Raw genomic sequence first — 22,101 nt, 5'->3', positions numbered from 1 at the left:
CGCGCTTCTTCTGCTCAGCTAACAAAACCAAAACCAGGAAGGCAGTCTGAAGAAAAGACATCGAAATTCATAATAAAATCTAATACTTGTACCATCACAATCACCAATGTGTTGGATCATATACAGTTGACCAATAGAAATACGTCTTTAAGATTCAGTTTCTCGCACGTTTCAATCTCTAATAATTTATCAAAAATATAATTTATAAAGAAGTCCAAGTGCTAACCAAGTAACACTTGATAGGATGGTCATTCTCCATATTGTTAATAGAATAAAATTAATTTTTAGAAAATATGTTCATAAAACATTTATTTAGATAAAACTGAGATAAAATTAATCACGGTCATTCAGCTTCTTAAAAAAACAAACAAATATAACACGGAGCATATCACATGAATCACCACAAACCTTTCTGATGCAAACAATAAAACACGGGACATCTCGCATGAACCACAAACCTTTTTGAAGCAAACAATTAAAAACGGAACATCTCACATAAACCACAAACCTTTCTGAAGCAAATAATAAACACATCACAGCTCACATGCATCACAAACCTTTCTGAGGCAAACAATAAAACACGAAGCATCTCACATGAACCACAAACCTTTCTGGAGCAAACAATAAAACACGAAATATCTCACATGAACCACAAGCCTTTCTGAAGCAAACTTTAAAAACACGGAACATCTCACATGAACCACAAACCTTTCTGAAGCAAACAATATAACACGGAAAAGCTCACACGAACCTTTCTGTACAAACCGGTTACGGTTACTGACCGTTTTATAAGCTGTGCTTAATTTATATCTTAAAGACCTCGATCAATAATGTTTACTACAACAGTTGGAATTTATAACGAGTTTTAGAAGCTAAAACAGCAGTGTATTCTAATGACGACCCTTTGTCTTCAGTGATGTCTACTGAAACATCAACCACATCACGTCTGGAAAGTGGAAAGAGAAACCTAAAACAGCAAGTGAAGGAACCAGTTCACGTACTCACATTCTTCAAACTATCAGATTAACAAAAATGACAGACATTGACGGGAAAATCACTTCTATACGTAGAGTTTTGGGTTAATAAATCAACGTATTTGACATCTCTGCAAGAACAGCCCTGAAATAACTACTTACCAACACTGCTTTATTAAAGTTTACATTTCTACCACTTTGTATTGTCACTTTTATGCATCAAACAAAAGATATATCTGGCTGTATACATTCTCTCATATTAAATATTTACCCATCACTTATGATTTTATTTCTAAAACATCTTGTAAAACAAGTCTGATATTTTGGTACACTGGTTATAAACGTCTTGTAAAACAAGTCTGATATTTTGGTACACTGGTTATAAACGTCTTGTAAAACAAGTCTGGTATTTTGGTACACTGGTTATAAACGTCTTGTAAAACAAGTCTGATATTTTGGTACACTGGTTATAAACGTCTTGTAAAACAAGTCTGATATTTTGGTACACTGGTTATAAACGTCTTGTAAAACAAGTCTGATATTTTGGTACACTGGTTATAAACGTCTTGTAAAACAAGTCTGGTATTTTGGTACACTGGTTATAAACGTCTTGTAAAACAAGTCTGATATTTTGGTACACTGGTTATAAACGTCTTGTAAAACAAGTCTGGTATTTTGATACACTGGTTATAAACATCTTGTAAAACAAGTATGGTATTTTGGTACACTGGTTATACACATCTTGTAAAACAAGTCTGGTATTTTGGTACACTGGTTATACACATCTTGTAAAACAAGTCTGGTATTTATATGCAAAAACGGCTCGTTTGGGCTGAGAAAACACTTTACATAGAAGAGCGAACAACGTTTCGACCTTCTTCGGTCATTGTCAGGTATTTTGGTACACTGGTTATAAACATCTTGTAAAACAAGTCTGATATTTTGGTACACTGGTTATAAACATCTTGTAAAACAAGTCTGGTATCTTGATACACTAATTATAAACATCTTGTAAAACAAGTCTGATATTTTGGTACACTGGTTATAAACATCTTGTAAAACAAGTCTGATATTTTGGTACACTGGTTATAAACATCTTGTAAAACAAGTCTGGTATCTTGATACACTGGTTATAAACATCTTGTAAAACAAGTCTGGTATCTTGATACACTAATTATAAACATCTTGTAAAACAAGTCTGATATTTTGGTACACTGGTTATAAACATCTTGTAAAACAAGTCTGATATTTTGGTACACTGGTTATAAACATCTTGCAAAACAAGTCTGGTATCTTGATACACTGGTTATAAACATCTTGTAAAACAAGTCTGGTATCTTGATACACTGGTTATAAACATCTTGTAAAACAAGTCTGGTATTTTGGTACACTGGTTATAAACATCTTGTAAAACAAGTCTGGTATTTTGGTACACTGGTTATAAACATCTTGTAAAACAAGTCTGGTATTTTGGTACACTAATTATAAACATCTTGTAAAACAAGTCTGGTATTTTGGTACACTAATTATAAACATCTTGTAAAACAAGTCTGGTATTTTGGTACACTAATTATAAACATCTTGTAAAACAAGTCTGGTATTTTGGTACACTAATTATAAACATCTTGTAAAACAAGTCTGGTATTTTGGTACACTAATTATAAACATCTTGTAAAACAAGTCTGGTATTTTGGTACACTAATTATAAACATCTTGTAAAACATGTCTGGTATTTTGGTACACTGGTTATAAACATCTTGTAAAACAAGTCTGATATTTTGGTACACTGGTTATAAACATCTTGTAAAACAAGTCTGATATTTTGGTACACTGGTTATAAACATCTTGTAAAACAAGTCTGATATTTTGGTACACTGATTATAAACATCTTGTAAAACAAGTCTGGTATTTTGGTACACTGGTTATAAACATCTTGTAAAACAAGTCTGGTATCTTGATACACTGGTTATAAACATCTTGTAAAACAAGTCTGGTATCTTGATACACTAATTATAAACATCTTGTAAAACATGTCTGATATTTTGGTACACTGGTTATAAATATCTTGTAAAACAAGTCTGATATTTTGGTACACTAATTATAAACATCTTGTAAAACAAGTCTGGTATTTTGGTACACTGGTTATAAACATCTTGTAAAACAAGTCTGGTATTTTGGTACACTGGTTATAAACATCTTGTAAAACAAGTCTGGTATTTTGGTACACTGGTTATAAACATCTTGTAAAACAAGTCTGATATTTTGGTACACTGGTTATAAACATCTTGTAAAACAAGTCTGGTATTTTGGTACACTGGTTATAAACATCTTGTAAAACAAGTCTGATATTTTGGTACACTGGTTATAAACATCTTGTAAAACAAGTCTGGTATTTTGGTACACTGGTTATAAACATCTTGTAAAACAAGTCTGATATTTTGGTACACTGGTTATAAACATCTTGTAAAACAAGTCTGATATTTTGGTACACTGGTTATAAACATCTTGTAAAACAAGTCTGATATTTTGGTACACTGGTTATAAACATCTTGTAAAACAAGTCTGATATTTTGGTACACTGGTTATAAACATCTTGTAAAACAAGTCTGGTATTTTGGTACACTGGTTATAAACATCTTGTAAAACAAGTCTGGTATTTTGGTACACTGGTTATAAACATCTTGTAAAACAAGTCTGGTATTTTGGTACACTGGTTATAAACATCTTGTAAAACAAGTCTGATATTTTGGTACACTGGTTATAAACATCTTGTAAAACAAGTCTGGTATTTTGGTACACTGGTTATACACATCTTGTAAAACAAGTCTGGTATTTATATGCCAAAACGGCTCGTTTGGGCTGAGAAAACACTTTACATGAGCTAACAACGTTTACCTTCTTCGGTCATCGTCAGGTATTTTGGTACACTGGTTATAAACATCTTGTAAAACAAGTCTGATATTTTGGTACACTGGTTATAAACATCTTGTAAAACAAGTCTGGTATCTTGATACACTAATTATAAACATCTTGTAAAACAAGTCTGATATTTTGGTACACTAATTATAAACATCTTGTAAAACAAGTCTGATATTTTGGTACACTGGTTATAAACATCTTGTAAAACAAGTCTGGTATTTTGGTACACTGGTTATAAACATCTTGTAAAACAAGTCTGGTATTTTGGTACACTAATTATAAACATCTTGTAAAACAAGTCTGATATTTTGGTACACTGGTTATAAACATCTTGTAAAACAAGTCTGATATTTTGGTACACTGGTTATAAACATCTTGTAAAACAAGTCTGATATTTTGGTACACTGGTTATAAACATCTTGTAAAACAAGTCTGATATTTTGGTACACTGGTTATAAACATCTTGTAAAACAAGTCTGGTATTTTGGTACACTGGTTATAAACATCTTGTAAAACAAGTCTGGTATTTTGATACACTGGTTATAAACATCTTGTAAAACAAGTCTGGTATTTTGGTACACTAATTATAAACATCTTGTAAAACAAGTCTGGTATTTTGGTACACTAATTATAAACATCTTGTAAAACAAGTCTGGTATTTTGGTACACTAATTATAAACATCTTGTAAAACAAGTCTGGTATTTTGGTACACTAATTATAAACATCTTGTAAAACAAGTCTGGTATTTTGGTACACTAATTATAAACATCTTGTAAAACAAGTCTGGTATTTTGGTACACTGGTTATAAACATCTTGTAAAACAAGTCTGGTATTTTGGTACACTGGTTATAAACATCTTGTAAAACAAGTCTGATATTTTGGTACACTGGTTATAAACATCTTGTAAAACAAGTCTGATATTTTGGTACACTGGTTATAAACATCTTGTAAAACAAGTCTGATATTTTGGTACACTGGTTATAAACATCTTGTAAAACAAGTCTGATATTTTGGTACACTGGTTATAAACATCTTGTAAAACAAGTCTGATATTTTGATACACTGGTTATAAACATCTTGTAAAACAAGTCTGATATTTTGATACACTGGTTATAAACATCTTGTAAAACATGTCTGATATTTTGGTACACTGGTTATAAATATCTTGTAAAACAAGTCTGATATTTTGGTACACTAATTATAAACATCTTGTAAAACAAGTCTGGTATTTTGGTACACTAATTATAAACATCTTGTAAAACAAGTCTGGTATTTTGGTACACTGGTTATAAACATCTTGTAAAACAAGTCTGGTATTTTGGTACACTGGTTATAAACATCTTGTAAAACAAGTCTGATATTTTGGTACACTGGTTATAAACATCTTGTAAAACAAGTCTGGTATTTTGGTACACTGGTTATAAACATCTTGTAAAACAAGTCTGATATTTTGGTACACTGGTTATAAACATCTTGTAAAACATGTCTGGTATTTTGGTACACTGGTTATAAACATCTTGTAAAACAAGTCTGATATTTTGGTACACTGGTTATAAACATCTTGTAAAACAAGTCTGATATTTTGGTACACTGGTTATAAACATCTTGTAAAACAAGTCTGATATTTTGGTACACTGGTTATAAACATCTTGTAAAACAAGTCTGATATTTTGGTACACTGGTTATAAACATCTTGTAAAACAAGTCTGATATTTTGGTACACTGGTTATAAACATCTTGTAAAACAAGTCTGGTATTTTGGTACACTGGTTATAAACATCTTGTAAAACAAGTCTGGTATTTTGGTACACTGGTTATAAACATCTTGTAAAACAAGTCTGATATTTTGGTACACTGATTATAAACATCTTGTAAAACATGTCTGGTATTTTGGTACACTGGTTATAAACATCTTGTAAAACAAGTCTGATATTTTGGTACACTGGTTATAAACATCTTGTAAAACAAGTCTGATATTTTGGTACACTAATTATAAACATCTTGTAAAACAAGTCTGGTATTTTGGTACACTGGTTATAAACATCTTGTAAAGCAAGTCTGATATTTTGGTACACTGGTTATAAACATCTTGTAAAACAAGTCTTATATTTTGGTACACTAATTATAAACATCTTGTAAAACAAGTCTGGTATTTTGGTACACTGGTATTCTGGTATATTTATTATAATCATTGAAATTGTTCATACTAAGCAGCAGATGCAGGAATTGTTTTGCACAGAACAAACCAAAAACTGGTGGTACAGAAGAAAAAGGTTAACAAACATGTAACAAAAACAGATTTTTACATAGATGGAGCTGTAGTGAACCCTGACGTTTACTGACTCTCGCTAAAGGTCAAAATGTTTGACTACAGTTAGTCCCGGGTAGGTAGGAAACACGTCTATAAAAGACAAGAACTTGATACAGAATAATAATATGTAACACTCAAAACAAACGTCTTGATGCAGTATCTCACAATCCTAGATCGTAATACTAAGGCTTACAGCATTTTAAGAATGCTGTTTCTGTTTAAGAAACAGAAACTCAGACATTAAACTGAGCTAAAACTAAGGCGTATTACGTCTCACAAATATTCTGTGAGAAACACAAGGAGACAATCACTTTCCTGGTGGGGACTACAAGTTCGGCGTTAGAAACCAGGCTGTTTAACTTCAATCGTGAGGTTTTAAGGTGATGCTAAATACGAACATAAATCACTACCGATAAAAAGAAAAGAAACAACCCACAACCTGGCAAAAAAACACGATGTTTAAACATTCCTAGCAAAGACTCCGGGAGAGGCGAACAACGACCCAGATCTGGCAAAGACACTTTTTGGTATCACATTTCAACATTATTATGTTACTGTTTCGGTAAATACGGGAAAATAGTGTTTAATAAGTTTAACGAGACACTAATACAGCTAACTACTTTTGTTTAAATCAAGCTAAGTGACCCAAGTTGAATATATCGCAGCCTAAACATAATACTGACGATTCAGGTTTGGCTTGGTTATATTATTTTATCTATCAAGTGTGTTTAACTCGACTTATTGATTTATCGTGTGTTTACTGGGTCTTGTTTTGTTATTGTACGTATCATAAGAAATATAATATGAAAACCTGTAAACATTAAAATAAACTTTTCTATAAATTTTTATTCGCATATGATTTCTACTTCTGCAACATTGAAATTTCATTTTGTAAAATTAATATAATCGACTAGACTTATAAAATAACCATTAAAAGGTGGTTAAGGAACTCGACTCGTAATCCAAGCATCGCGGGTTCGAGTCCCCGTCACATCAAACGTGCTCGCCCTTTCAGCCATGGGGGCGTTATAAAGTCACGATCAATCCCACTATTCGTTGGTAAAATATTAGCCCAAGAGTTGGCGGTGGGTGGTGATGACTATCTGCCTTCCCTCTAATATTACACTGCTAAATTATGAACGGCTAGCGCAGTTAACCCTTTGCGCGAAATTCAAAACAAACCAGCGCTGAATACCGTACGTCAGAGATGCTGGATGTAACGACTATATTCACGACATAAAAACTGTTACCATTTTTAATCGTGAATCGTTGGGTCATTAAGTGCTACAATCTGAATTCTACGTCCAGGTATCTGTGATCCATTATTTCACTTTCATGTCAGGTAGAGATAGTTAAATAAACACAAAACTGTAAGAACCACTAACAACGAACACTATTTATTGGAGAAGTTGCTACTTGACTTGTATTTTAGTTTACAACGAAACTCATGACATGACGTCAAGTCATCCAGAGAAAATGTGGAACTGGCAAGGGTACTGGTCCACTTGAAATAGCAACGTTTCTTTACAAGGTAAGAAAACATGACCAAACTGTACGTTTATAATTTTTACACAAAATTGTTTACCTACTTTGAATTATTACTGGCGACATATTTGCTGAACATATAATTAAAGATTAGAGATCGTTTAGAATGGATCATTAGCTATACGGATCACAACGTTAACCGAAGTAACACTGGCTATTTTTCTTATAACAAAGCCGCAACGGACTATGTGCTGTGTCCATCGAGTAGAATCGAACGCCTTATTTTAAATTCGTAAACCTGTTGCTATCCCAGCGGAGGACCACTTTACTTGTCTATGTACTTCTTATTGCAGGATTATGGGTTCAATACTTCTTATAGAACCAACAATCCCTAGTTTCCGTTAAAATTTTTCCCCCTATTTATATTTGTTTAGTTTTTATATGTATATGGAATGGACCCAAAATATATAAACTATCAGCACAGCCATATCCATGCTAGCTATAACTTGCACGACGATTAAAGCTCCAACCACAAATGTATAAAATGTAAACCTTACTTTGACCTACAGGTAAGTGTATAAAGCTACCAAAAAAGGACTAAAGTTTATAAATAGTGATTTTAATTTTTGTTTCATTATTTTTGTAGCTGGATTCATTCTTTATTTTAACATTTATAATTTTTTAATACTCGTATTTGTTTACTTTTTGTGTCACACCTGAATAAAGAATATACTTTATCTTTAGAAACTGTCGTGTGCCTATCCATCGATATGTAGCGCCATCTATTAGGTTAAAAATATTTGATCCCGCACATAATGTGAGTAACACTGATATTATAGTGTACGATATAAATGTGTGTGTGAATTTTTATCAGAACATCAAAAGTGGAGACCGATAGACCAATTACGAAAGCTGAAGAAATGTTGTAGCGATAGTCCGAGCCGTCTAGGGTCTAACCCCGGTGATTAGGAAGGTAGGTTGTAAACGTTGAATTGTTATAAGAGAAATGTTAGCAAACTTTTTCGACGTATTATTCGTAAATTTGCGCATAATATATCATAACCAATACTTTGATTGGTCAGTTTTTAGATTAGAAATTCAACAGGACGAATTTTCCGCGCATGAGTTATTTGGAATTTTTGATGATCTTTACTATTATATACTACTGCAGTTAAAATTATTAGCGGAAAACGTTAGTAAAAAGATACATAAATATTTTATTTCAATATTGTGAAGGATTGAATTATCAAGCCATTATAAAGTTTATCGCTGTAAACCAATAAACACTATGTGTAGGTGATGGCTACATTCACCCAACGGTTACGCGTGTGGAAGTGTTTATTTAACATCAGAAGGAAGCATGATAAAATAGAATTTGTGGCTAGTAATAGTACCTCCAGATTTTACAACACCTATCCTACTGTTGACCAATAAAACATATTTAAAAATTCCGGGAAGAAGGTGGGGGAATATTCGTCCCGCAACTATACTGTTACTGGCATCAACTTTTCCCATAACTTTAATACATTCCAAATATACATCTTAAAACCAGTAGCACTAGTGACATCATACTTGATATATACAAATATACATCTTGAAACCAGTAGCACTAGTGACATCATACTTGATATATACAAATCTTAAAACCAGTAGCACTAGTGACATCATACTTGATATATACAAATCTTAAAACCAGTAGCACTAGTGACATCATACTTGAACTTACGAGTACAAATTCCCATGACTAAATATGCGATTTATAAAAGTTAAGTGCTGTCGAATGACCCAATTAAAACTGGGTGTTTTAATTATATCACCATGAAGTGGACTGCTCCACTTTTAGACGCTTCGCAATACAGTTTATTCCTAAAGGTTCGGTTCACCTCTTCCCAGTTTTTCCAAATGTTTGTTAGTTAATAAAAGAACAGCTGGGGGTCACTTGCAGATGATAGAAACCTAAACTTGTGTCCGATCCCGGACATCTCGAAGAAAACTATTAAACTCCTGATATTGTTTATATTAAAAGTTCAATATTTAACGATGTACACGAGACGAGTTTCAAGAAAGGTTATCTGTTTCAAATGACGTCACAAATTTAAATAATAACACTACATCGTTACAATTAATTGCGTTTTAAACACATGTCTAACATTCTGTTATCCGTTTATTTGGTTGTCTCTTAGTGTATTATATATTATAAATGAACTCCAAGCTTTAAATAATAACACAACTTCATCACAGTTAAGTCTGTTTGCTGTTCTGAATGCTTGTATAATACTGGTGTATTAACCTACCCGTTCTTGTATAATACTGGTGTATTTCATCCTTTTATTCTGTATTTTAATAAAATGTTTAAAATTTATAATATAATAATAATGTATCGTGTCCAATACAACTTGCTGAAGATGGAATATGTACATTCTGAAACGTCCAATAATTAAATGTTTATTATTGAACACACACGTGTCAAATGTTCGTTGTTCATTATTACACTTTGATTTCCTTCGAAAGAACCTATTGTTAAAGCGGTTAACTGTGTTTACATTCAAAGACCGGTAATGGTATAAAACAGTTACGTCCACTTTAAAAACTGTGTTAACACACAAAAAAACCGGTAATGATATAAAACAGTCACAATGTGGTTACCAGTGGTTATATGGAACTAACATAACAGTCAATCGCACAAACCGTTTCATAATTCTCCTTGGACTTTGGAATGAAGAAACGGTGTGTTATTGTCGTCACGTGTACGCCAGAATCTGGCATTGTTACAAGGGGAGCCATATTAACCCAATACCTCCGTTCCAAAACCGATTTGTTTGTGTCTTTCCATGGAAAAATGTTGACCAAGACTAGCAACCACTCATTACAAAGATATGCTAATATTGTTCGTTGAAGAGCAGTTAAATGGGTTTGAGATTTTTAACAAAGTAAAGTCTCACACAAAATTCAACAGAATGTGATATATTAACACCTGATGAGAGGGTTACTAAGCCTCCCTCAATACGGACCAGCTCTTTAACATTGTGGAAGAGTTTAAAATATAAATCAGTTTTTAAATGTATTAAATACGTACACGTACATGCGAGTCAAACGTTATTTGAATATCACGTGCCATTGTTTATAATCTCGTCCTCTGAGTTTCGCTGTTGAATTCTGAAATACTTTGCGTTTATTTCCTGAATGTTGTTAAGTCTGGTTGCACATAAGACAACTGTATGAACCACTGAGTGTGTGTTTGTTGTCATTTTGTTTCTTTAGTACAAAGCTGTATAACAAGCTATGCTCTCTGTCCACCACGAGAATCAAATCCTGGGTTTTACCGTCCCCCCCTCCCACTGCGCATACTCATTTGTAGATCTTGTACTCAACTTCTGTCGAGAAAAAGAATTTCAAACATCAGACCACCTGATGTTCACATTACACGGTAGTACTTTTTAACTGTACATGACAACGTCATATCCGGTTTTATCTAGTCTTCAGTTTGTTAGAAAATATAATATTTACAAGAAAATTCTGCGCCGCGAAGAAAGAAAGTTCTGACATGTGCATTTAAAGCCTTTAATGAAAGGTTTCAAATGTTCCATTTCCTTAAAATTTTTAAACAATGAATCATTTTAGGTTTAAAAAACGCATATATTTAGTGACCTTAAACCCGATATCACTAACTACGCCTTACAAGAATAATACGGTTAGTTCTTATCGGAATATTTCTTAAAGAGAACAGGTTTCATGTACATCGAAATATCATTTGGATTTAATAACCTAATTTTTAAAATAAACAATTTCTTAATCGATATCCATTAATGTGGGGGGCGTTACTAAAACATTTTAGGATAATTGCCTTCGACAGCGTTTTTTCTTAAAGAAATTTTAAATGTGATTATTTTTAACAAAACCATTCAAAGCAACCTACCCATAAACACGGTACAGCAGTATAAAAAGTGTTATAATAAAAATTAAGTGGGTGTGTTTTGTATTGAAAATAACGAATCAAATATTTTTCCACACCATACCATCACGAACTCCCCCATCAGATGAACGAGTTTATGTGAAAAGAGCAATCAGACAGGCCTTTCGTTCCTCTATTCTAAACATTTTCGATTCACCGTTTTCAGAGTTCTCATTTCTTTTGCCAGATTTTATGTACTATATTTATTGATCTTTTATCTATGTACGCATGTACAGTTAATTCGGGGCCTTACCGATTGTCAATGACGTCCTGAGACAGATAAATTCCCCTCTAAAAATATACTTATCTTTACCTTCAGGGACGCAAACTTAGCCTCCTAAGAGCACACCGCTTGCGCTACGTTTGTTCTGAGCCAATTCCTCATAGGCCTGAACTTGACAATGTGGCCTTACCTACAAGGAGTAGCCCCATGAAAAAGCTTTTCATACCAGGGGAGGGAGGGGAGGAATAAGAATAGGTTTTCATGGTCGCTAAACCCGAATCTGCCATCAGATAGCTTACTATGTTAACCCCCCACTAGGAATCTCAGTGGTGCTCGCTATGTTTAAATCTATTTTCATATCCAATTCATACGCTAATTGGACAAAACATGGCAGCACGTGCTCAGATACCACAGGCAGGGGGTCCATTTAGTAGCTATATAGTTAACTGAAGACATTGGAGTATGATAATTGCTACTTTGGAGCCCACTGTGAATCGCATTGTAGATTTGTTTTATGGGGGAAAATATCCGTTTGGATGAACATGATAAAGGAACAGATGAACCTAATAAAATACATCTTAGTAGGGGGGAAGGAAAAGTACTGTGCAGGGGTGGAAAGGTGGTAATAAAATACATCTTAGTAGGGGGGAAGGAGAAGTACTGTGCAGGGGTAGAAAGTTGGTAATAAAATACATCTTAGTAGGGGGGAGGGAGAAGTACTGTGCAGGGGTGGAAAGGTGGTAATAAAATACATCTTAGTAGGGGGGAGGAGCACTGTGCAGGGTGGAAAGTTGGTAATAAAATATATCTTAGTAGGGGGGAAGGAGAAGTACTGTGCAGGGGTGGAAAGTTGGTAATAAAATATATCTTAGTAGGGGGGAAGGAGAAGTACTGTGCAGGGGTGGAAAGTTGGTAATAAAACATATCCTAGTAGGGGGAGGAGAAGTACTGTGCAGGGGTGGAAAGTGGTAACAAAATATATCCTAGCAGAGAAGTAGAGGTGGAAAGTCATAATAAAAAACATCCTAGTAGGGGAAGGGGAAGTAACTGTGCAGGGTGGAAAGTTGGTAATAAAATATATCTTAGTAGGGGAGGAGAAGTAACTGTGCAGGGTGGAAAGTCATAACAAAATACATCTTAGTAGGGAGGGGAGAAGTACTGTGCAGGGTGGAAAGTCATAATAAAATACATCTTAGTAGGGGAAGGAGAAGTACTGTGCAGGGTGGAAAAGTAACAAAACACATCCTAGCAGAGGAAGGAGAGAAAGCAGGTGGAAAAGTAATAAAATACATCTTAGTAGAGGGGGAGGGAAGTACTGTGCAGGGTGGAAAGAGTAACAAAATACATCTTAGTAGGGGAAGGAGCAGTGCAGGGTGGAAAGTTGGAAATAAAATACATCTTAGTAGGGGGGAGGGAGAAGTACTGTGCAGGGGTGGAAAGTTGGAAATAAAATATATCTTAGTAGGGGGGAAGGAGAAGTACTGTGCAGGGGTGGAAAGTTGGAAATAAAATATATCTTAGTAGGGGAGGGAGAAGTACTGTGCAGGGGTGGAAAGTTGGAAATAAAATATATCTTAGTAGGGGAGGGAGAAGTACTGTGCAGGGGTGGAAAGTTGGTAGTTGTTCCTTTCTCTTCTTTGTTATGAAAGACCAATGAATGATTATTTATTTCCATGATTATGTAAAATCATATGTTCCAGAATCTTCCTCAATGTCCAATATTGTCCAAAACTAGCCACCAAATCATGAGTTGCTCTTGTCTAGCCGAAAAGCGGGATTTGACTGTCATTCTTATATCCCACCCAAACTCCCAAAATGCAAGCGTGTTAGTTTTGCAATGAGTTCACACTCATGGCACACCAAACATGATTCGTTTTGTGCTATGACGCATTGTAATGCTCAGCTTGAAACAGTAGACTTGAATCCCCTGTTTAGTTAAGACAGTAGAGTGGTGAGATTTTCTTGAATTATGATAAACCCCGTGTTTATGTCGAAACGTCAGAAGTTTATACAACAACCCATAAAAAAGAAAGCCTTTGTTTACCTAACAATTTTTTATTTAATAAATTCTTCTATACTTTACCAAGTTCATTAGACTACTCTTTAGGGTAAAATATGAGCAGAAAACAAATAATTTGTTTTAAGAGTAATACATTTTAAGTACAAAATATATAACTTTTAAATTTTCAATAATTAATTTTATTGGAATATCTCAATATTACAAAATAAATTACTTTATTACTGACGCTTCAAATTAAAACCTAGTTTGAAAAACATTTATAGATCAACATTAAAATATTTTAAACTAACAATAAAATTATTATAATACAATATATAAGCTTCACAAACTAAATATATTTAAAAAAAATGTTTTACTTTGGAGTTATTCACAGTATATATATACACACACACAAAAATCTCTTGTACACCTATGTATTAAATGTCTCCCCCTAACGGCTTTTAATTAAATAAAACGACCTGTAAAATATTTTTCCCTGTAACTCCATAAAGAAAAAACATTGAAGAAAAGTTTAGCCATTTTGTTAAAAAAAAATAGGAGTTAGAGAAACTAAAATGTTTGTTTTCCAGGATGGAACTTTTTGTTTCTAACATGATACTTACATAAATTAACTCTTTATATATACAACATTTTACTAGATAGATTGCATTTAAATGTATTACAGTCAAAAGAACCTTTCACCTTAAATAATTTCTGCATTTTTGCTCCGACAGTTAAATTTCCTGGTTCTTACACATAAGTAATTCTTTATATTACATGTATACTAATCTTTTTTTAAGAAATAAGTTGTCAGCGCAGTTGAAAAATTGAAAAACACGTATTGTTTCAGACTATATTTTTAATTACTCATTTATAAGTCGTTTTTGGCTCGGGGAGATTTTTTAATATCAGCGAAGAGCGCATGCTATTGATAACTTTCTTGGAAGTGTAAGAAACAGTTTGAACCACATAATTTGTGTTTGTTTGTTTTTGAATTTCGCACAAAGCTACTCGAGGGCTATCTGCGCTAGCCGTCCCTAATTTAGCAGTGTAAGACTAGAGGGAAAGCAGCTAGTCATCACCACCCACCTCCAACTCTTGGGCTACTCTTTTACCAACGAATAGTGGGATTGACCGTAACATTATAACGCCCCCACGGCTGAAAGGGCGAGCATGTTTGGCGCGACGGGGATGCGAACCCACGACCCTCAGATTACGACTCGCACGCCTTAACACGCTTGGCTATGCCGGGCCTTGAACCTCATAAGAAGCAAGTCAAGCGTGAGTGGGTAAAAGAAACAGTTGATTGATTAACGAGTGTATCAACCAGTTACGTATTTTAATGTCGAGTTATTATTGAATTACCTTGATAGCCGGTTTGTCTATCACTCCAGTTTCGTGAAAGAAAGAGAAATGAGACAATTAGCAAGTAAGGGTAAATCCTGTGTTATCTGTGAAGTTAAGCCTATTGGTACTTCGTGAAATCATTAAAGAATAAGCCTATTGGTACTTCGTGAAATCATTTAAGAATTAGCCTATTGGTACTTCGTGAAATCATTTAAGAGTTGAAGTTGAACGAAAGAGAAAAAGGTTTGTTACCAATATGAAAACAACGTTGCACTTTGTTTTCGCGAATAATATAAAAGAACTTGCCCGAGAACATAAATAATTACAAGAGCATAATTTAATCAGGTTGACAGTGTGTATGACGTGATTATGTACTGGTTAAAATAAATGGTGTTAAATAATAATATTCTCAACATTAACTCCACTTCTGATTGGTAAGTGACAAATGTAAAAACCTGTAATAATTAAAATTCACTTATTTCATCCGTTTCCCAAATTATTAATAAAAGTGGTGACATAGCAGCTTCCTCTTCCATTCCAGCCGACCTGATGAACCCAGACATCTGACCGAAAACCTCGCCGATACTGGATATGGCAGATTTATAAGTCTTAGAAAGCTATACCGTTCTTTACGTAACCGTTACCGCTGGGTATTTCAACTTAACATCTGCCCAGTTTGTTAATTTTTGAATTTCACACAAGACAACACAAGGGCTATCTGTACCAGCCGTCCCTAATTTAGCAGCGTAAAATAGACCAACGTTTAAGGTACTTTTTTCCAATGAATAGTGAGATTGACTGTAACATTATAAAGCCCCCACAGTTGAAAGGGAGAGCATGATTTGTGAGACGGGAATTCGAACCCGCTACCCTTAGATTGCCACCCTAGGTTCCAGACCCAAAGTTCTGACGTTGACCAAGTAAGGAACGTGAAAGGAAAGCTCCAAATAATAATAATTTGTTGACACATGGTTTAGTGTCAGATTTATTTGCATTTCTAGGTGTTTTATTTTCAGTCTTTACTGCAGCCAAGCTGACCTAATTTTTGTTCTCGAAAGAAACGCTTAAAGGACGTGTTTACACCCTGGCACTTACGTGGCAGCACGCGCTTATAACCTCACACAGCACCAACAGCGTGTGTGCATGTGTGTGTCAATATAGCGTAGAAATTCGTTTGAAAACAATTACATGTAAAAATTAGGGTTTCTTCTCGTTCATTTATAAAACTAAAAATATAGAAAGGAAGGGATTCAACCATCACCTCCCGTCAAGACTGATGACTTGTAAGTCCTACCAGTTTGGAAAGTGATAGTTATCTTTTGAAAACAGTCGAATAAACGTTCAAACTAAAGCGAAATTGTTTAGGTTAAGTGTAGAACTTATGCGACAATGTTAAATTTAAGTTATAAAAATATTTCTAAACTGAAAATAACAACGTACAATGACGTTTTGATTGATTTATGCGAACTTTATGAAAATAGCGAAGTTGAAACGTTCAAAGGTGTATGAGTGTGTAAAGACGTGAAAACACTGTTAGATGAAATGTGAAACCAAACACAAGCACTTTGAGTGTGTGTGTGTGTGTGTGTAAAGACGTGAAAACACTACTAGACGAAATGTGTAACCAAACACAAGCACTTTGAGTGTGTGTGTGTGTGTGTGTAAAGACGTGAAAATACTACTAGACGAAATGTGTAACCAAACACAAGCACTTTGAGTGTGTGTGTGTGTGTGTGTGTGTGTGTGTGTGTGTGTGTGTGTAAAGACGTGAAAACACTACTAGACGAAATGTGTAACCAAACACAAGCACTTTGAGTGTGTGTGTGTGTGTGTGTGTAAAGACGTGAAAACACTACTAGATGAAATGTGTAACCAAACACAAGCACTTTGAGTGTGTGTAAAGACGTGAAAACACTGTTAGATGAAATGTGTAACCAAACACAAGCACTTTGAGTGTGTGTGTGTGTGTGTGTGTGTAAAGACGTGAAAACACTTCTAGACGAAATGTGTAACCAAACACAAGCACTTTGAGTGTGTGTAAAGACGTGAAAACACTGTTAGATGAAATGTGTAACCAAACACAAGCACTTTGTGTGTGTGTGTGTGTGTGTGTGTGTGTGTGTGTGTGTGTGTAAAGACGTGAAAACACTACTAGACGAAATGTGAAACCAAACACAAGCACTTTGAGTGTGTGTGTGTGTGTGTGTGTGTGTGTGTGTGTGTGAAAACGTGAAAACACTGTTAGATGAAATGTGTAACCAAACACAAGCACTTTGAGTGTGTGTGTGTGTGTGTGTAAAGACGTGAAAACACTACTAGACGAAATGTGTAACCAAACACAAGCACTTTGAATACCTCAAGAGAAGAATGAAGTAAGCTACGATGAAATAGTTTATTTAATACCAGCTATGAAATCATCAGTTCACCAGTTTTCTTCAATTTTCATATGTGAAAGTTCATATTACACATGCGCAATAATTTTTAACGTATAATTTTACTTATTTAATCCAATGTTGGATTTAATAAACCAATCGCAATAGATCCTTTACGCTTCAATTACAATTCATTAACATAAGCTATTTGTCTGATAGCAACTCTAAACACGCGCAGCTTAAACGTGAATGAGCAGATAGTCTCGACAAGTTAGGTGCCTATGAAATGAAGTTGTCTCTCTACCCCCTCCCCCCATGCACAAAGCGCATGTGTGTGATCATGGTTTATTTGTTTTCAATTTTGCGAAGGACTATCTGCGCTAGTCGTCCCTAATTTAGCAGTGTAAGACTGGAGGGAAGGCAGCTAGTCATCACCATCCACCTCCAACCCTTGGGCTACTCTTTTACTAACGAATAATGGGATTAACTGTCACATTATAATGCCTCCACGGCTGAAAGGGCGAACATCTTTGGTGCAACGGAGATTCGAACCCGCGACCCTCAGATTACGAGTCGACCGTCTTCACCACCTGGCCATGCCGGGCCACTATGATTTGTACTTATTACATTTACAAAAGAAATAATGAAAACAAAGACCGCATTTCCACCATTTGTCAGAAACTTAAGGTGTTGAATAAATCCTGTTATATAATCTTCAACTTTATTAATTTTATAAATCACTTGTTTTCTCAGAAAATCCGATGATGATAACGTGTTATGTACAATCCGAAACGTCAAGAATATAGTAACTTAACAATCGTTTCGATTTCCTCGCAAGTGTTATAATTTCCTGCAAATAACTCCGCTGCCAGTGACACGAGTTATTATTGAGCCGTTTAAATACCTTATATTCTTTCGAGACGAAAGTCACACTGTAAAATTAAACGACATAATCTATTCGATAATTTGTTTTTTTTATTCAGTTTATAAATGTTTTCAATATATTTTCTGCTTTATAATGAGTGCACAAATACAGACTTCCTGCGACATATTTGTTACTTTTCGTGGTATAGGGGTCATAGTGCCCCTGGAGAACTGCGAGATAGTTTCAGGGGACATATATAAATATTTCCTCGCAAAAGACTACATAATCTGAAAAGTTACCGTTCTAACAAACTGTTCAACTATAATAGGTGAGGCAGTAAAAGAAATAAAATAAGCAACAGTATTTGTCAGGGTAACTGGCGTTAAGCCAAGAAAGCTTGTGAACCCTTAGCATATATCATGATCAGACATGTTTAATAAATGTTCCCGTTTATTGTTGGTAATGATTTAATGTTTAAACTCTGACATTTCATGTCTCTATCTTGTATACCTGTACTTCAACACTAGAATTCAGTTTCTGATTAATTTAGTTTCAATTATAAATGCTGTTAACATGGCGACATCTGTCAAACACGACGAAACTCTCACAATTCGCTGAAGGGTTTGAAATTCTTTTTTTCAGTCTAAGTTCAGGTTTCATAGGTATATTTAACAAACTTTTTGATTGATTGTTAATTGTTTGGAATTAAATACAAAGCTACACGAGGGCTATCTGCGCTAGCTGTGTTTAATTTAGCAGTGTACACGAGGGCTATCTGCGCTAGCTGTGTTTAATTTAGCAGTGTAAGAGTAGAGGGGAAGCAGCTAGTCATTACCATCCACCGCCAACTCTTGGGCTACTCTTTTACCAACGAACAGTGGGATTGACTGTAACTTTATAACGACCCCATGACTGAAAGGGCGAGCATGTTTGGTGTGATTGGAAATCAAACCCTCAACCCTCAGATTACGAATAGAATGACTTAACCACCTGGCCACGCCGGGCTAGGATGGTTTGTAGTTATTTTCACTTCATTAATAAAGTTTTTATCTTTCAAAATGATTCCTTTCCATTATTTTATTCCGGAAAAGAAAAACAAAATGCATTATTTAAATAAAGTAACTTATTGAATATTACTACACTCGTAAAACCACTACTTATTCCAAAAATGAAATATATATTTTGGTTTACAAAAATCTTGGATATAAAAATGAATATAACGGCGAATTATTGAAAGTCAAAATGTTAAAAATAAACAAAACAAATAATTTATTCACGGATAAAAAAGCCCTGTAGCTTTCCAGTACTTAAGTATAGCTATGGATCTATTTTACTGTTCGTTTACACTTACAAAAGAAAAAGCACATTGTTATAGAAGCTGGCTGCAAACGAACTTACCTATTATTAACAATGATACTGTTAAGTGTTCTCGTCCTGTTGACTTGAGCGCGCCTAGAACTGTTCCAACAATAGCACAACAAAGGCCTACAAATGCTATCATCACAATAAACCAGCGGATGCTGACAGTTTGTGTAACCATCACACCACAACATTGTTTGGGTTCATCACCCTCGGAAGCCGCTGGGGCCGTGCAACTAGTTCCTATTATTAAGGACCTATTTCGTCCTTGTGAAGGGAATCCACCCCTTCCTCTCGGTACGGATCGTCCCATAGGTAAATATGGATAACTTCCAGCCAAAGGCCCAGGGGGTGGGTGAACAAGTGGTCCATGTAGTAGTGGGGGTGGTGGCGGAGGATGTGTAGGTGGTGGTAAACGCCTGTTGGAAGGAGGAGGAAGTGTGGAATAAGGTGGAGGGAGATGAGAGTTAAGTATATCTGGTAAAACGTTTGGATTAGGGTTAGTATCAACAAAAGTATATCCATCAACTGGTGGATAGTCCCGTCGACCTCTCTGGTGTGTCATGTTATTACCGGTCACTGGTCTCCTGCTGTTTCCTGTTTGATCGATGCAGGTAAGAGTGGTAGACGTTTCGTTGCTTTGTTGGCCATCTACTGTTGGCGTATTTCGGACCATGACACGTGTAAGTACAGGTTATTTATACAGCATTCCTCACAACCTGTTGTACATTACTATTAGAAAGAAGCGATATTTCCCGTCTCCGATGTTGTTCGCTACAGTTACATACCATGTTTTTGGAAGTAAAACGAAAACAACTCCTAACCATTTTTTTATTTGAATTTTCAAATTTTAATAGAGTATTTCTAATCTTTTTAACACTACAAATCCTTGGTCTTACAGCTTGAAACAGCACAACGGAACACGACCTGCAACTTCCTTCTACAGCCACACCTTTTGTAGCCGGACCGGTGCTACCTGTTTGCCCGGCACGTTCTGTTGAAACTTACTGTTTCGAAGACGACTCCAACTAACGCATCTGCGATAACTTTAGCTTGAAGCGACGGGACACTCAAGACAGAACTAGACATGAGAAAGATACTGCACTGTAAAGGATGGGTAGGGTATTACCCTGAGCCGAATTCGAGCTCTGCTCTGTTGGTGTTACTAAACTCTCTGGGGAAGGATGCAGTCTTTCATCGCTAGCATCGAAGCGTGACACCGAAGGGTATTTCTGAACGACACAGTTACTGGTACGTAGGCTTACATACGATTTGCTCGGTATAGAAAGTAATTTCTTTAAAATATTCCAGTCTTCCCTTCATTATGATAACTTTTCTTATAAACCACTTTTTCTTGCTTGTCCCTAGTCCGTGGATCAGTCAAATACTTTTCGCTAAACATTACACTTTACACACAACCATGTGCTTACTTTTGCTTCGCTGCTTGGTGTTGATGTGGTACTTGTTGCACACATTAGCTTCTGATTGGTTACTCGCTGGATAAGTGAAGTTGTCCGTAGCGCTACCTATTGATAAACTTTACATATACGCTTTAATAAAGAAAATACTTCCGAACACCCCGTTTGTTTTTTTTATGAGGAGATGTTACCTTGCATTAATTCGATTTCTTTCATTCAAAATCGAACTGGAAATGCTGAAACATTTCTTTGCAAAACGATATAATATTAAGTTTAATAATAGAGTAATATTTTTCTGAAATGAATTTTTTATGAACTTTCCACTTTTTCTGCCGTTTTTTTTTTTTTTTTCACGCATGATAAAAGACTCAGCATGGACAGGGTTAAAATGGATTATCATATACGCTCATAGGGCCCCAGATACCTAATATCCTCATCACCACCAGCAACTAAAAATGTTATAGTTTATTCACAAATAATTCAATGTTACGAATTAATAAAATATCTTAAGGGCAGAAGGTAGCGCTATATGGCACTAAGGAGGATGAATATTTAATATACATTGTTTGATTTGTTTTTGAATTTCGCCCATAGCTACACGATGGCAATCTACCTTAGCCGCCCCTAGTTCAGTAGTATAAGACTAGTGGGAAGGCAGCTGGTCATCGCCACCCACCACCAACTTTTGGATTGGTCTTTTATCAGAGAATAGTGGGATTGACCGTCACATTACAACGCACCTAGGGCTGAAAGAGCGAGCATGTTTGGTGTGATGGGGTACGAGTCGAGTGCCTTAACCACCTGGCCATGCCGGGCCAATATAAATTGTATTTGTTTGTTTGTTTAGTATAAATATATTCAGTCTGGTTGTACTC

The 22,101-nt window shown here is 35.1% G+C and overlaps 1 protein-coding gene across 1 annotated transcript in view; it reads right to left on the bottom strand.

Annotated features, from left to right (window-relative positions):
* Positions 1–21,283, bottom strand: part of LOC143240236 (uncharacterized) — a 40,952-nt gene extending 19,669 nt beyond the window's left edge. The window contains exon 1 of the mRNA XM_076482368.1: positions 19,848–21,283. Coding sequence (XP_076338483.1) covers positions 19,848–20,484 — 637 coding nt within the window. The 5' untranslated portion in view covers positions 20,485–21,283. The remainder of the gene's footprint in view (positions 1–19,847) is intronic.
* Positions 21,284–22,101: the final 818 nt, after the last annotated feature.

Source organism: Tachypleus tridentatus, chromosome 13 (assembly GCF_004210375.1).
Source record: "Tachypleus tridentatus isolate NWPU-2018 chromosome 13, ASM421037v1, whole genome shotgun sequence".
Lineage (NCBI taxonomy): Eukaryota > Metazoa > Arthropoda > Merostomata > Xiphosura > Limulidae > Tachypleus > Tachypleus tridentatus.
Note: the sequence above shows the minus strand (reverse complement) of the source record. Positions and strands in the feature narration are given on the sequence as shown.